General features: G+C 39.5%; 1 protein-coding gene across 1 annotated transcript in view; it reads left to right on the top strand.

Annotated features, from left to right (window-relative positions):
- pc (pyruvate carboxylase) overlaps positions 1 to 15,564 on the top strand; it is a 282,921-nt gene extending 267,357 nt beyond the window's left edge. Inside the window, exons 25-27 of the mRNA XM_022758332.1 lie at positions 11,143 to 11,283; positions 11,636 to 11,737; positions 12,355 to 15,564. Coding sequence (XP_022614053.1) covers positions 11,143 to 11,283; positions 11,636 to 11,737; positions 12,355 to 12,504 — 393 coding nt within the window. The 3' untranslated portion in view covers positions 12,505 to 15,564. The remainder of the gene's footprint in view (positions 1 to 11,142; positions 11,284 to 11,635; positions 11,738 to 12,354) is intronic.
- Positions 15,565 to 15,923: the final 359 nt, after the last annotated feature.

The raw sequence follows: 15,923 nt of genomic DNA, 5'->3' as shown, positions 1-15,923 counted from the left end.
CTGAGCTGATTGAAAGTCTTTGTCAGAACATGAGACATACGCTGAAATGCTGTTTTTATCCAGGAAGTGCACTGTATGCAGAAAGTTTCAAGTGAATGACAGGAGTAACTACTGTGGTGAGCAAAATTGTAACTAATGTGATTGTTAAAGTCCAGATTGAAGAGTGAATTCCAAAGAGATTGCTGAAACTACTGACTAACAGATGTCAGAATCAGACATGAGATCAGAAAGAAATTTACTGTCCTACTGAAGGAGATGTTAGATGAGTCTGTCACTCGATGTGTCGTCATGTAAAGACATGTTTTTTGGTACATCTAAAACTTTACTTTTTTTTTTTATAAATGCTATTGCAAAATCTACCCTTTTCTAACTATTCCTGTAGGTCATAGGGAGGATTCTATTTACAATAACAAACATGAGGTTGTGTAGGAAAGAAAATGACATTAGATTAAAGAATATAAATAGAATTCCATTAAATTTTACCAAACTCAGACACTACAACATACAAAACCATTGATACTGGACAGAGGGAACACATGCATAGTAAGATGTGTTGTTTCACATAGGTTTGTGTGAGATAAGCAGTGCAGTTATGAGTAGTAGTCTGATGTTAGAGTGGTGACACTGTACTGCACATTGTACAGATGACACTTACCCAGTAGGACACAACCTGTGACCAGATGGTGGCTGTATGAAGCATTCAAACATAAAGTGAGACAGGTTAGAGATGATGGTTGTGACATTTTTGACGGGGGCTCTGTAGTGACTTTGTGTACTATTTTTTGAGAAACAGGCAGTAATGTTCATGGTTGGACCCCCTGCCCTGTGTACTGCAGGTGAGATGAGGTCTGTTGCAGGATTTTGGTCTTGATGAGAAATGTTGAAGGCAGTGGTTTTGTAGAAGTAAGCTAATGATGATTTTGTTGTTTAAGCTATGAACGTAAAATCTCAAACTACAAATATTAACCGTGTGCAGGTTAAGTGTAAGGTAATGGTGCTGATATTCTGCATTGTAATGAATAAATGTTGGGAACTGAATTGGATTTTTTTACCTTCATGAATTGAAGTTCCTTGATTGTTTCATTGCATTTGAACCTGGCTGAGGATAGTTCATAAAATACACCCTTAGATGCATGTGAACACATCATTGATGTGTCCTGGGATCATCGGGTGTTTCAGGTCTTTCAACATCAGACCTAGTTTGTGATCAGGTAGCCTTTACATCTAGCCATGGCTGTCCTCTCCCAATCCAGAGCCATCTTGACGGCTCTGCTTCTTGCCATTCTGGTTACACAAAGAAGGCTTTGTAATGTGATTACCCCACAAATCCTCTGCATCTAGTGTCCATGGGCATGTATATTGGCCCCCAGTCCTTTTTATCTGGCCCTGTTGCTCTCATGCGCTTCCACCATGTGACCCTCCCACAGCTCTGTCAGTTCCACAAAGATGGTGTTTTGAACTCTGAGACCAGGAGGATGTCTAACCTCAGGGTAGTTGTGACAATGTGCTATGAGTGATACTCTCGGTCTACAGATAACTGTCAGTCTTTTGCAGTTGGCAGGCCTCCTAATGATTTCTTAGGTCCTGCCTGTCTGCTCACCTTTTTTCACAAAAGCGATCCTCTGTGTTGAGGGGCGTGCTCATCTCCAGCTGCTGATTCCAATGCCGATAGCCTCCACAATGGGTTTCAGCGCCTGATTGTAGCACTAGGTGCTACAGTGGGCATTTTGGGCAGTCCACCATGCTCCAGCTGAAAAGATTTGAAGGACGGGACATCATACGCCACCCGGGTCAGCAACTTGGTGTGCTATGGTTCTGCCCATCAGAGATTTACCCATGTGATTTTGCTATTCATGGCCTGGTCCCACCTTATCCAGATCCTCTCATTCTCCATCACTGTCCCATATAAGGACTATAGCATAGCTGAAAAGAAAATGAGTTGTGCTAATTTTACACTTGCTGTTTCTGTAGTAAAGACACAGAAAATGTGACTCTTGCAAAACAATGTATCTCAGGTCTAGCAGCACAAGCCTCTTAAAGCTTTCCAGATAAACATGTCCCAGACTTCAGAGTTGCTAATAGGAACCTACTTCCAGGGCGACTAGCCAACTAGCAAACTACCTATTGTATTCATCTGCAGTTAGTACAAGTATGTCTCTGTAAACTGCGTGAATTTAATTTCAAATTGCATTTGAATAATGAACTCTTGTCACTTTCTCTTTGGGAAACCTGCTTAAATTCTAAATACATCAGAATGAAATTGATTTCCCCCCTTTCAAAGTCTTGTGTTCATTGAATGTGTAGTACATCAAGTACCTGAAACTGTTTTCAGGACAAACCCTTCAGTGTTCATAGTGAAGTGACACTACCCCTCAGTTTATGTCTCCTGACAGTAGCAACGTTTTTAAACAAAAATACAAGAACCTCTATCTTTAACAGAACTTTTTCTGAAGTGTTAAAATCCACTTGACGGTCACATTTTGCAGTTATAGCTCCTTGTCTAGACTCATTCATACTCATCTTTCTATCAGCATTAGTTATAATTCCAGTAAAACCCTAACACCCATCATTCATTATGAACCATCTGATCCTTCTACATCATTTTTTTTATTTCATTATTTTGTCATGATTCTCTCATTACAAGTAACACACACGCACACAGATTTAAATGACAGTGATTCAGAGCAACCAAAGGCAACCATGCTTAATTACTGCTTCATTTCACTGCAGCAAAATGGTCTCAGGCTTGTGTTAATTGATTTTGGTATTATGAGGGACATGGGGAGCGCAAATCCTCTGCCACTGTATTATTATCAAAGAATCAGGGGCCACATTGATTGTGCTGATCTAATACTGACCTGAAACATGGGCAGTCGCTCCACTCTCCTTTCTTGTCAATCACCCCAGGGTGTGTATCATTTGGTGCAGCAAGTTAGAGATCTGGCACAAGCCCCACAGTCGGATCATTAATCACTGATTAGAATAAATCCTTAAAATATTTTGATAAAGACTCTCTGCAGCTACAGCAGTTTTTTGATGCTTTCATTTAGTTTGAAGCCACAGTTCAGTGAGTACAGTGCCATTTATTTCAATTTCCTGCAACATACTAATTGGTTGGCTTGAATTTAAATGTTCTTTATTTGGAGTCCAAATCATATACACCAACAAAAAGGACTAAATAATCAACAAAACACCTAAGCTGCAGAACTGTTGTTTTTTCTACTATCACTTTTCACCTTGCTCTGCTGCTGTTTATCGAATCTCCGACTGTAGTCATTTTTAGGACTTTGAGGCGCTCGGATTTGTGCTTAACATCAGTCAGTCATCGCCACAGAAACAAACTTCCCCCTGTTGTCATGACGATGGGTACTCCCCCAAGATCAGGTCTGATTAAGCGGTACCAGACAAGAGATGGAATGAAAACATGTCAAAAAAGTGACCTGTCGAATGCAAGATCAAGTGTCTGTTAGTTGTTTTTTTCTTTTACTGTGGAAAAATTCCTCAAGGGCTGAATGAAGCTCCTGAGTTAAAAACGACTGATCTCGCTGTTGTCATTTTCTAATCCAATTCATTTTTACTAGTGCTGTTCATGAAAATAGACTCAGGTTATATGTGCCGCTCCATTATAATGTAGATTCATTTATGTTATTGTGGCTTGTGTAATTCAAGAGTATTGCATATAATGGTATTTACTTAAAATCAAAGCACCGATTTACACTCAGTGGCCAGGTACACCTGTACAATATGATGTGCCATAGAGGTGTTAATTAGTAATGTTGTAGCACTGAGATCATAGTTAGTGTTGGTGTTGTGCTGGACTGCATTAAAATTAGAAACACCTCAACATGATGTAGTCCAGTACAACACCAACAATAACAAGCAACAACTACAATCTTATTATCATTGTCAGCAAAACCTAAACATATTATGTGTCATAAATGTAGATGTCATAGCAGGGCTGTTGCATTGGGCTGCATCAAAGTGTACACTTATTCCTAATAAAAGGGCCACTCAGTGTACATTACTATATAGTAGGAATTACTTCTTTGTATGGTTCTTTGTATGAATATAAGGAGATTTGTATAATGGAGATGACCATCGGACTTCGCTGTATGCACTGACAAATAGATGTGGAGCGCTCAAGTTATCGGATATCATGTCCACACTGATTTGATGTTTTCGTAGATACGTGTTTGAGCAAGAGACCTGTAGTTTCCACCACTTTGCTGTGACACACACTCAGGAATATTTCAGACTTGGTCATGTTCAGTCAGTGTAATAAACAACTAGATCTCTGGCCTGCATTAGATTGTACACATGCACCTGAGTTGACTTTTTGAGACGTGAGGTGTGTGCACGTATTACCGATGACGGTTTGGTGTGAGTGTTATATATGTCAGAGGAAGGCTGACTGTTGTGAATGGCTGCTGCTGCAACCTTTTGAGATTAATATCAGAAATGGTAATTGTTAGGTGCTCATGAGAGGCACATTTCTTTTTCCGCTCATGCATGGCAACGTTTTCAGTGCTGACTGCAATAGTCAGGCCAATGAGGAGCCCTGAGGAGAGGAAATAGCACTGAGCAGTCAAAGCAATTTGGTGAGTTTTCAAATTAGGAATGTTTTTATACTCAAGGTAGCATTACTCACTCCAGCATGCAGACACTAGTCCTTCACCTAGACAACACTTTTCAAAATTGAATGCAGGCGTCTGTATAACCTTAAACTGTGTAAACGTGTACTTCCATTTTCTGCCACTTATCTGGGTTAAACAAGGTAGTGCAGATACCCCGATAATTGGAGCACACCCTTCAGACCCCTTTTTTAAATATGGGAACCACCCCGATCCCCATATAGCATTGAAGAGCCGTGTCAACCAAGACAGCCCAACTATGTCCAGAGGCTTCAGAACCTCAGGGCAAATCTCATCCACACCTGAGGAGCTTTTTAACTACCTCATGACCTCTGCCAGACATATGAGTGAGGCTTCCCCCGAGTCTTCAAACTCTGCCTCCTCATTAGAGGACATGCTGGCCAGGTTCAGGAGTTCACCGGTATTTTTCTACAGCCCGACGATATTCCCAGCCAGAGTCAGCGGTTCTCCTATATCGCTGAACACAGCTTGGCCCAAGCCCCACTTTCCCTTCCTGCACCTGTACAAAGTGATAGACAAACAGAAAATATATTTTAGGTTAACAGGGTTTTGTACAGGACAAATACACTAAGCGAAAGTAGTCAGAGAACATAGAACCTTAGAGTTACATTTGGTTGTTCTATTAAATTATCCGAAATATGAAATGGTTGATCTTCAGAAAATGAAGTAGAAAAGGCCTTTGAGCTTGTCATTGCGAACCATAGTTGGCGTTTGTGATAAATCCAGTAACAGCAGCAAAAGACAGCAACTGTCCGTTACAGATGAGTCTTACACAACCACATTATTAACTGTATATTTGGAACAAAAGCTGTTTTTGAGCTCTTGGCAGCTAGTGTGTGAAGCACACAGCGGAAATCTTGATCAAAACAGATTTGAGCACCAAATCTTTTTGAGCACTGAGCTAGACCTAAAGCCCTGAGTTGTTGATGTTGTGGGAAGTAGATATAAAGGCGTTCACAGTAATCATTTGGTATTGTTTTGCTCTTCATTTCAAGCCTGTTGCAAATCCAATGAAAGAGCCTTATCAGCCAAAGAGTGAACAGCGAGCCTCGAAGATTCCTCTTTGTATTCTGATTGTGGTGGGAGGACATAAGCACTACAACGTTTTGTAGTATATAATGTTATGTAATATAATGTCTTGTTCTGTAAAAATTCAGTTATACTTCGTTGTTGATTCAGCTAGTTTCTGACAAACTTGAGCAGATGCAACCCACTTAGGCACGTGTCACTGAAATAGCTTTTTAAAGACCAAGTGACCACTTAGTGAAATTGTATCTATTTAGAGCGCATTTATATACACAAATATACACCTACATATGGGTGACAGCTCTGTTCATTACTGTCATCCACCCACACAAACAGGAGGAAAAACAAATTGACCTATCTGGCATGTGCTGATGACTCAGGATGGTATTAATCATGTTTGATGGAAATATAAACAGATTTTCACAAACACGGACCCAGTCATACACACCCCATCAGTGCTAATGTGTACAGACACCAACACAATCTCATTACTCTGTCACAGGCCACACAAGGCATTAATAAAGTTATATCAAAGATAGCATAGTGTGAAACTTGTCTCCGTCAGAGATGCTGTGGATCCAAGTAGATAAGCAGATGAATTTGACAGAAAAGGCTCTGTGCTTTATGGTACTGCCTAAATAAACACAACACGCATGTGAGGGCTGTATAGACAATAACACAGCAGATATATCATTGCGATAGGGAAAATAAATTATGCATTAGAGATGCTATCACAAGTATGGTTATAAGAAACCAAATCAGGAAGAGACTGGGTGGTTAGGGTTGGGTATGATAGACTTTTATTGATTTATCAATTTATATTGTTTGTCTGAGCATGTTAAGGGACAAATTTTTAATGACCCACCCAGTGATGAACTGTTTGCACTGACTAGATGTAGAGCACTTAAGTTCAAAATCCTGTCTTCACTGAGACTTGATGTTTTGTGGGTACATTTTTAAACAAGAGTCTTATAGTTTCCACAACTTTGCTGTGACACAAGCTTTGGAATATTCCAGACACCATTTTCAGTCTGTCTCACGCTACATACTAATTCTGAGCTTATTAAAAACAGTGGCAAGAAAAAGTAAGTGAAATAAAATATATTAAATCATCGAAGTTACCATGAAACATATGAACAAAAGCAATCTATTTTAACTATTAACACCCAAATCATTGTGCTGTTCTTGTCCATACTGAAAACATCATTCAAACATTCACAGTGTAGGTTGGAAAAAGTATGTGAACCTCCATCCTAATGACATTTACAAAAGCTAACTGGAGTCAGGAATGATCAAATCTGGAGTCCAGTCAATGAAACCAGTTTGGATGTGTGTGTATTACAGCTACTTTAACTTATAAAATAACCACTCAAACATTTTGGGCTCCCTAATCACAAGAAGTATCCTCTGATGTAACCCGTGCCTTAAAAAAGAGACCTCAGAAGACTTGGGATCCAGAATTGCTAATTTGAAACAGTTTCAATATTCACAAGTCCACAGTCAGACAAACTGTCTATAAATAGAGCCCTAGTTCTGTGGCTAAACTAAAGGTTCAAAGTAATTATTGAAGCTGGTTAAGAGCTGGCACCATGGAAAAAGCCACTGCTCTCAAAAAAAAAAAAAAAATCACTGCATGTCTGAAGTTTGCCAAATAAATTCCCAAGTCTATCAAGGATAATGTCAGGGTGGCTGTCTCCTCAGTAGAAGCTGGGTGATGCAGCATCTCAATGACGCTAAACATCAAAGTAAAGCTACGACAGAATGACTTCAAACAAAGAAAATCCACCTTCTCCAGTCAGAGCCCAGACCTTAATCCAACAGAGATGCTGTAAAATGACCTTGAGGGCTGTTCACACCAGACATTTTAAGACTATAGTATATAAGGAGGAGTGGACCATAATTCTTCCTGAATATTCTGTAAAGGGAGGTTTGACCAGTTATTAAATCCAAGGGTTCACTTATTTTATCCACCAGCACTGTGAATGTTAAATTGGTGTGTTCAATAGACACAAAAGATTAAAATGAAGTGTGTGCTATCAGCTCAAGCTCATTGCATTTGTCAATACATGTGACTTAGATGAAGATCAAATCACATTTTATGATCAAACTCCAAAGGATTCACATATTTTTCTTGCCACTGTGTGTAGTGTGCTCACACTGGAAAAGTGGAACAATTAAGTAACCTCAAAAAAGTCAGTATTAAGTAAGTGTGTTGTTGGTGCTGTTTTGTGTCACAATGCAATAAACAAAGGGAATTGAGGAAGTACCCACAGCTGCAAATATTACAATAATTGCAGACGGTGGCTGGAGCAAGATTTTGGAAAACAAACAAAGTATAGAAAAAAGTACATCTTTGGAAAAACATTTAACTTTCTCTGTTTAGTTGAATTGACCGTGCTATTCCATATGTGTAGTTTTAAAGATGTATTGCAGCGCATGTCTGTTTATACACTAACTAACAATACTACTATAGAGTAAGAACTAGTATATAGTACATGCTGTATAAAATTAGGAGTGGTATTATGGAATTGGGACACAGCTTGGGTCTCTGAGTTAACATGCACTCGTAGTGTGTCATTAGTGGCAGAGGCCAGTTGTAGAAAGTAGAGAATTTATTTTTACCTTTACATCGTTTTATCTTGATACAGCTTTTCTATTTAGCTAAATGACTGGATGTTTTCTGTGTTGCTACATGCTAGAAAAAAGATGAAATATTTGTGAGCTTCCATTGAACACAAATTTAATGAGGCCTGGTATTTTACCTGGTAATAGGTTACACATGAAAGCAGTTTATTGAAGCCAACCACAGAGGAGGTTTAGTGTAGAGAGAATTAGTGTGACCACTAACATGCGTGTGTCACAGGTAGGAGTAACCTGCCAGTATGTGAGCTTGTCATTTTCATTTTTACAAGTGAAAGTCTTCATGCATGTCTGATGTTTTAGATATCGACAGTGCATTGAAGTCATCTTTGTAGCTCTGTTTAAAACTGGCGTACATGAACACGGTTACATCTTTGACAAAATCATCTTCAAAAGATTCATACATTTTGTGCAACTCTTCAAAGAGACATGTACTGTATTTTTCATGGAAGCAGTTGTGAGGAGATGTAGAGTAGAAGCCACGCAGTTGGAAAAGGGAAGGCAGTTTTGTTTTTTGCAAAGAGCTGCCAAGATCCCCATTAAAAACGGCACAGGTTGGAGAGAAGTTCAGTGTAAAGGAAGGTGGAGAGAGAAGCAGGGAGAGATGAAGATTAGTGCCAGAGAGAAAGCACAGGCATGCAAAGAAAGGTTTTGTTACCAGATACTCAGAAAGGGAAATAGATGAAGAGTCAGAACACCCAGAGAAAGAGAGAGGCAGAATGAAATTGAGATCAATACACACCTGCAGCAGCGTGTATTTTTGTCTTTGCACAGAGACTTAGTTTGGAATATCAATGGAGACTCAGCTGAGATGTCAATGTGAAAAACAAAAAGGATGAGAGGGGAAGCGTCGAGGAAGAGGGGTGGATAGACACAGAAAAGGGAAGACAACAGAAAAAAAGAGAAGCTGAAAGAGCCAGATGAGGGGAATTAATAATGGCATGAGAGACAGAGTGGCCCCAGAAATAGGTGGCAAAATAACAATACAAAATGGAAAGCTGTGACACATGGGAGAACTGATATTGAGAGAGATTGAAAGCCAGAGAGAGGAAGTTGGACAAATGGAAAGACGGGAAAAAAATTAGTTTCCGACCGATGAGACGAGATTTGAGCAGAGGCGTGAGATAAATGAAGAAGTACAGTGGCCTGTGTCGAGGGAAAGACTAGCAAGACAACACAACAGTGACCAGAAGTGATGTGAGAAGGAAAGAGCTGTCTGGTGTTGATACAGAGAGGGAGAGTAATGTCTTTGTTTTGAAACAACACTGTTACAGGTGGCAGGTAAAGTTTAGAGGCTAGGAAAATGTTTTTATATCCTCAAATCTGCCATCGTTTCTCTCTTAAACTCTCCTGTCTGTCTCTCAGATTGTCATTCTGTCTACACCACTTCTCCCCCTCATTGATGTCAGTATTGGTGTGTCTGCTGCAAACACACAGATAGAGATACAGCATACGCCCATTCATGTCCTGTTTATTTTTGCTACCCTGAGGTAACAAGTGAAACTGCAAAGTGTCTACACGTACCGTAGTGTTTTTACAAACGGTATATAACTTCTGTATTTGTATCTCTTTTCTCTACAGATTCTATAAATAAGATTAATCTTACCAGGGCTGCAACTACCAAGTTTCCAGAATCCATTCTCAGAATCTATTTAGCTGGACTCCAGAACCCCAAGTCATATCTTAAAATATCTTAGGCTCATGTTTGTATATTTACTGGATAAATTACTAAAACTGCTGGCTTAACACCTCACCTGCTTGGCACAGTTTAAATACACTCAAACAGTGAAAAGTGATGTCATGAGCAACTATACCACTATAAGTGGTGTTGTATATTGCTAGAAGCTCATTTCTCAGATACATCAGAATGTGAAAAGGGGAGGTTTTGTCCAAATCCATGTCATCTGGTAAAGCTGCATTAAAAAATAAGTGACAGTTTGGTCTGGCCCAAATGAACTGAGCTACCTCAATCAGTTATCAAGATTATAGTTGATTCATATATTAATTAAATTACTTAATGTTTCATGAATAATACAGGAAATATGACGAGCGAAGAGGAACAGGTGTAAATAATAAAAGAAATGATGACTGAATTTGATTTAGCTGCTTCAGTTTCAGGGTCCTGATACTGTGAATGCCTCCCTGTCACACTGTCATGTTTTACTGGGACTCTTGAATAGAACAGATCCATCTATAATGTTATTAGTCAGATCTGTGACTTCCCTGCTATGACAAGGCAAAATGTCTCCTGTGAAAAAAGACTGTTGAGGAGCTTCATCCTTTCCCATTCAAAACATGACTGTTCCTGTACAATTGAGTTAAACACAAATGGGCAGCTAATGAAAGCTGACAGGGAGTCACTGATTTAATGAAGTGAAATTCAAAGAAGAAAAATGACTCATCAGTGTAAAATACAAAACTCTCTCAGCATACAATGGTAGTTTATTTGATTAATGTATTAAGCCATTTAAATGAAGTGAGGCTCGATGAGATTCTCATGGATTGGCAACTGCTCTTTGTTTCCATACCCTCCCAACAAAGTGCATGCGGGGAGATATTGCAACACAATGGGAGGGTGAAAAGGAATAAGACTAGAAGGAAACATGCTGCTTGTCTCACCCCACTAACTTCACTCTTTAATTTCATCAGGCTGTGCAGTCTGTTTTTATTTCTTTGGCTGAGCATGTGTATTAATTTAAATTTTCTAAGATAATCTCATGTCTGTCCCTTTCTCCTTCACACTCACCCCAATCTTCCATTTTCGCAATTATGTGCCCCCCTCCATACCATTCCTCCTCCAATCTCTGGCTTTGTTTTATCTCAGGTGGAGCTGGAGAGAGGGAAGATCCTCCACATCAAGGCGCTGGCACTGGGCGACCTGAACAAGGCCGGTCAGAGAGAGGTCTTCTTTGAGCTGAACGGACAGCTGAGATCTGTGCTGGTTAAAGACACCTTGGCCATGAAGGTATGCAGAGGGGGGATGGTTTGAGAGAAGGATAGATGTCAGTGCAGGTCAATAGATAGATGGCTAGAGGGACTGAGGGGGTGGAAAGGTTCTCATTTTCTATGTTAAACCTAAATCTAAGAAACAACTAAACAAATTTTATTATGGTTCATTTGACAATCACAAGTGATTTTTATTCAAAGAAACAAATCACTGTGAGGGAAGATGGAGGCTCATCAGGGAAAAATGTTTGAATGGGTGGTTGAACAACTATATTGATGGGTCATTGTGTGGATGAGTGAATAAATGGGAGGCATGTATGGATGATCAACTGGACAGATGGATGCATGAAATCTCTTTTCCCTCCACCCAGGAAATGAAGTTCCATCCCAAGGCTCAGAAGTCCATCAAGGGTCAAGTGGGAGCACCCATGCCTGGAAAAGTCCTGGAGGTCAAAGTGGAAGTCGGGTCCAAGGTCAGTTTATTGTCAACTCCCTCTTTACCCTCAACATTTCAGTTTTCATCAGATTTGATTACCTTTAGTTAAAGGGTCAGTTCACTTTAAAAAAAAAACAACAAATTGACACTTAATTCTAGTAGTACCTAGCCCTGCAGATAGTTTTAGTTTTGTTAATTTATATGTAGTTCCTGATTGAAATAATTTTTTACTGTATTTGAAAGGTTCTTGTATCTAGCATTTGGAAAGATTGGCTTCCTTTGCTAAATTAACTAAAAGGGTTTTTAATTATTGATATGTTTATTCCTGAAAGTAAAGTATCAAGAAAAATGTCATTTGTCAGCCTGACCAAAACAGTTTTTCAGACGCCCCCCAGCCCTGTCCACTTGAGATTTCTGCCTCTACACCAGTGCAGTGCAAGTGTGCTGCTGGGTATTGTTTCAAAACGTTTCAGTGCTGATAAAAATGCTACTTTTCTGATTCTTTGCTTTGAGGAATAGAAACAAAATCTTCTTGTGGTTAAACTCTTTGACTGTACTTTTCTTGTTAACCCTCAGCTACAGCGCTTGTTCAGTGGTCTGTACATTTGACTCGTGTTTTTAATGCTCTGTGAATTATCTTTATTATCATGAAAGGTGGAGAAGGGTCAGCCGCTGTGTGTCCTCTCTGCCATGAAGATGGAAACCGTGGTCAACTCCCCGTTGGCCGGGACCATTAAGGCTGTCCATGTCACGGCCGACGCCTCCCTGGAGGGAGATGACCTGATACTGGAAATCGAGGAGTAGAGTGAGAGGGCAGAAGGAGGGAGGGGGAAGTTAGACAATCTGATTTAGGAAATTGTGAAAGGTGAAGGAACATGATTTTTTTTTTTTTTTTTTTAAAGAGGAGGATAAGGAATAACAGGAATCCTTTAAAGACATAGATCTCTTCTGTGGTAGTACTGTAGGATATTTTGGCCCCGATTTGTACATAGTCTGTTCAGTTACACTGGGGACACAAAATGAAGCACAACATATATACAGACCTGATGGGTGCAAAGAGCAGATGATATGACAATCCTAATGGGAATTCCTTACTGAATTGTACCACTACTCAGTCTGCATGTAATTCCCTAGATGCGGTGATTAGATCAAACAACAGTATATCTTCTAATGTCCTGTCAACTTGTGGAAAAAAAACATTTTTAGAATAACATCCAGTATATTTGAATTGTTATGCATTCCACTTAAATGCTAGTCTTAAATGTGATATTCTATAATGAGCTAACCATGTGTAACACTAACAGGGCCATAACATCTACTTTCCACAATTTCCATTTCTAAGCTGTTGATGTTGCCTAATATATTAAAGCTGAGTGGGTGAAACTATTTTGTCTTTGTAATCAGCGGGGTTCAGAGGGAGGACAGACTTGAGGATGTATAACCAAATCATTTTTTCATATGGGAACATTATTTTCGTTTTCTAGCATGTTTGCCTTTGCAACACATTATCAGTCTCTTACATGAGTCACTGTGCATTCTGGGAATGTGTGATCACTGGTTGCAATTAGACTCACTCTTATTTTTGTATGTAAAAAATTTAAACAAACTGATCTTTGTAAAAGAAAAAGTACAGGGGGCATATTTAAAAAAAAAAAAAAACATTGTTTTGACTAACCTGTTTTTTCACAATAAGAGCACCACTTTAGGTTGACATGGACACAGATAAACATGCCAGAAATGTTGCACCAAAGTGAAAAATTTATTCTGTTACTGTATCAGTAATAGTAGACGGTTTTATTTTTTAAAGATCTGTGCTGCTGTTGAACATGTTTCCCCACTCATACCTGTCTTAAAATCCCCAAGCAGAGGCAAGTTGTCGCAACATTGTTAATATGAAGCTGTAGGCCGCATTGGACTCACCCAAACAGGATTAGAGATGTGATTTTGACAAAGTACCTTGGTGTAAATGTGACTTTTACGATCCTAAGACAGCAGTAGGGTGCCCCAACCTAACCAGCTGAGCTCTATCTGCTGTATCAATTGAGACGTATTAAGTCACAGAGTCTTAAGGTGGCTTTTAAGCCCTTTTTAAGTGTCTGGTTTAATAGTGCGATGTTGGAAAAGTTGTCCGGGCAGCAGTTTCACCCTGTCTTTTCAGAACCAGGCAGAGATTACGGTGAATGGTCTTCTGTCTGCATGGGGATTTTAATGCTAGGTGTAAATGGGATTACATGGTGGTGTAATGGAGGCGTGTGGTGTTATTTTCTGAGGCTCTGCTGATTAATTTATGAATTAATTCTGTCAAATGATGTGAAATTAGCCGGACTAATAAGAGACTCTGGAGACTCCCAGTAGCAGCACTCAGCTTTATATTTCTAATGCGTGTGAGTGTGTTTGCATAAATGAGTCTAAATGTCTGTGTGTATTGGTTCAAACCAATTTTAAGACAAAGTCAACCAGTCCCCATAATGTTGCACCTCCAGAGCTGAAACATTGTGAAAGAAATGAAATATTCATACACACGCACGATGCAAAGTATTCATGCTAACACTCCTCGCCCTTGAGTGCTGCCTGGATCAAAAGAAAACAAAACCAAATACACTGCACGTTGGTGTGGCTACGTCTCCATAGTAACACTATCCAAAACATTTAATAGCAATGCAGCAGCGGCTCTACTCAGCTGTCAGACAATGGTGTTAAATACTGAAATTAGACTTTGTTCTAACTACACTAATGTCAGCTGCAGGCCTCTTAACTGTCCGAGGGTCTTACATCTGAAAGTGATCTATGCCGAACTGAATGTGCACCTACCCTGACCAGTGAAAGTAGACAGTGATCACATATCAAGTACAGTATAAAAGGAATTGTCACTATCTCTTTGTAATACAGTGGAGCGGGGTGTGTTTGGGACACCGAGCCAGAAAAGACAACAGCTTACTCTCCAAAGCCTCTGTGCACCTTGGACAGAGCACATCGATCGAGACACAAAATTGAACTTGAATCACTTTGTATTCGACTGGATTGTTTCCAGAATTTTTGCACCATTACCTCTGAGAATGAGTCCCCTTTTGAACTATGCCTCAATACTGAGCAGCGCTGCCATACTTAATTAGAAGACTGATACGTCTCCTCACTCTCCCAACCCACCGCAATGCTTCACTGTACCTCCTGGCTGTATCAATCTGTAAGAGACAAAGATAAAGTGGTGGGAATGTATGGATGAGTGTTTTTGACAAGCTGTTGCACAAGAATATAATGGTCCCTCCTCCTCTCCTTTTTAGCTCTTTTCACTCTGCTTTTCCTCTCCTTTCCCACTACAGTGTAAATTTGCACATGTAAGGTGTTGGCCTCAACTCATGCAATTATGTCTTAGCCAGCAATTGCAACAACTGTGCTTACGGCAATATACTACTGTTCAATGTCTGGGGAAAAAGAATAAATCAGAAAAAGTACACACAGCTGGAAAATGTTATTTGTTTCAGACAGGGGGATATAAAGTTGACCTATTCTTGAGCTCATGCGATCTGGAGGTGAACTGTCGCAGAGCATGAAAATAGGGTCTGTGACATTTCTATTTTCTTTCTATTGCTTTCATTTGTGTTTTTATGAAACCAACCAAACTGTTTATTTACTCTTTCAGTTTAGCAGGCGTGACCGCCTGCAGATTCAAAATGTCTGTGGAATTTTTTGTCATTTCTACATAATCCTAGTTTGAAATCGACATTTACTTGTTGAGGGTCTTAGTATGTTCCTCAGAGCGACTATGAGCTGGAGCCCACAAAAAGGGAAACAAATGGTATCAAATAAAAGCGATAATTGTTCTTGTTCTATCTGTACTTACAAATAAAGTTAACTGTAACTGAACTTCTTGTGTTGGTGTAATGCATATTTTCACAGCAGGCATGAAGACTCAATTAAAGGCCAGTGTTGGATGATGTTTTTTTAAGAACAAATATCGTAACCACAAATCAGCCGAAAATGTATATTTCATCTGAAAGCTTAAGTCCCACATCACATATCAAGCTGTCGAATCATAGCTTTCAGAATAATGTGTCCAACTAGTAATTAGATTTCAAGAATACATTTTCAAGTTGAAAAGACTTCTCTCACAAGCCAAAATCCTTCTGATCAATGCAAGTAATTTAGCCTGTGCAATTTTCTCACATTTATTACCATAATGTGACAGGGATATAGTGGATTGTTGGAGCCACACTGTCTTTGGG

Source organism: Seriola dumerili, unplaced genomic scaffold (assembly GCF_002260705.1).
Source record: "Seriola dumerili isolate Sdu_G_001 unplaced genomic scaffold, Sdu_1.0 BDQW01000295.1, whole genome shotgun sequence".
In the NCBI taxonomy this organism is placed as follows: Eukaryota; Metazoa; Chordata; class Actinopteri; order Carangiformes; family Carangidae; genus Seriola; species Seriola dumerili.
Note: the sequence above shows the minus strand (reverse complement) of the source record. Positions and strands in the feature narration are given on the sequence as shown.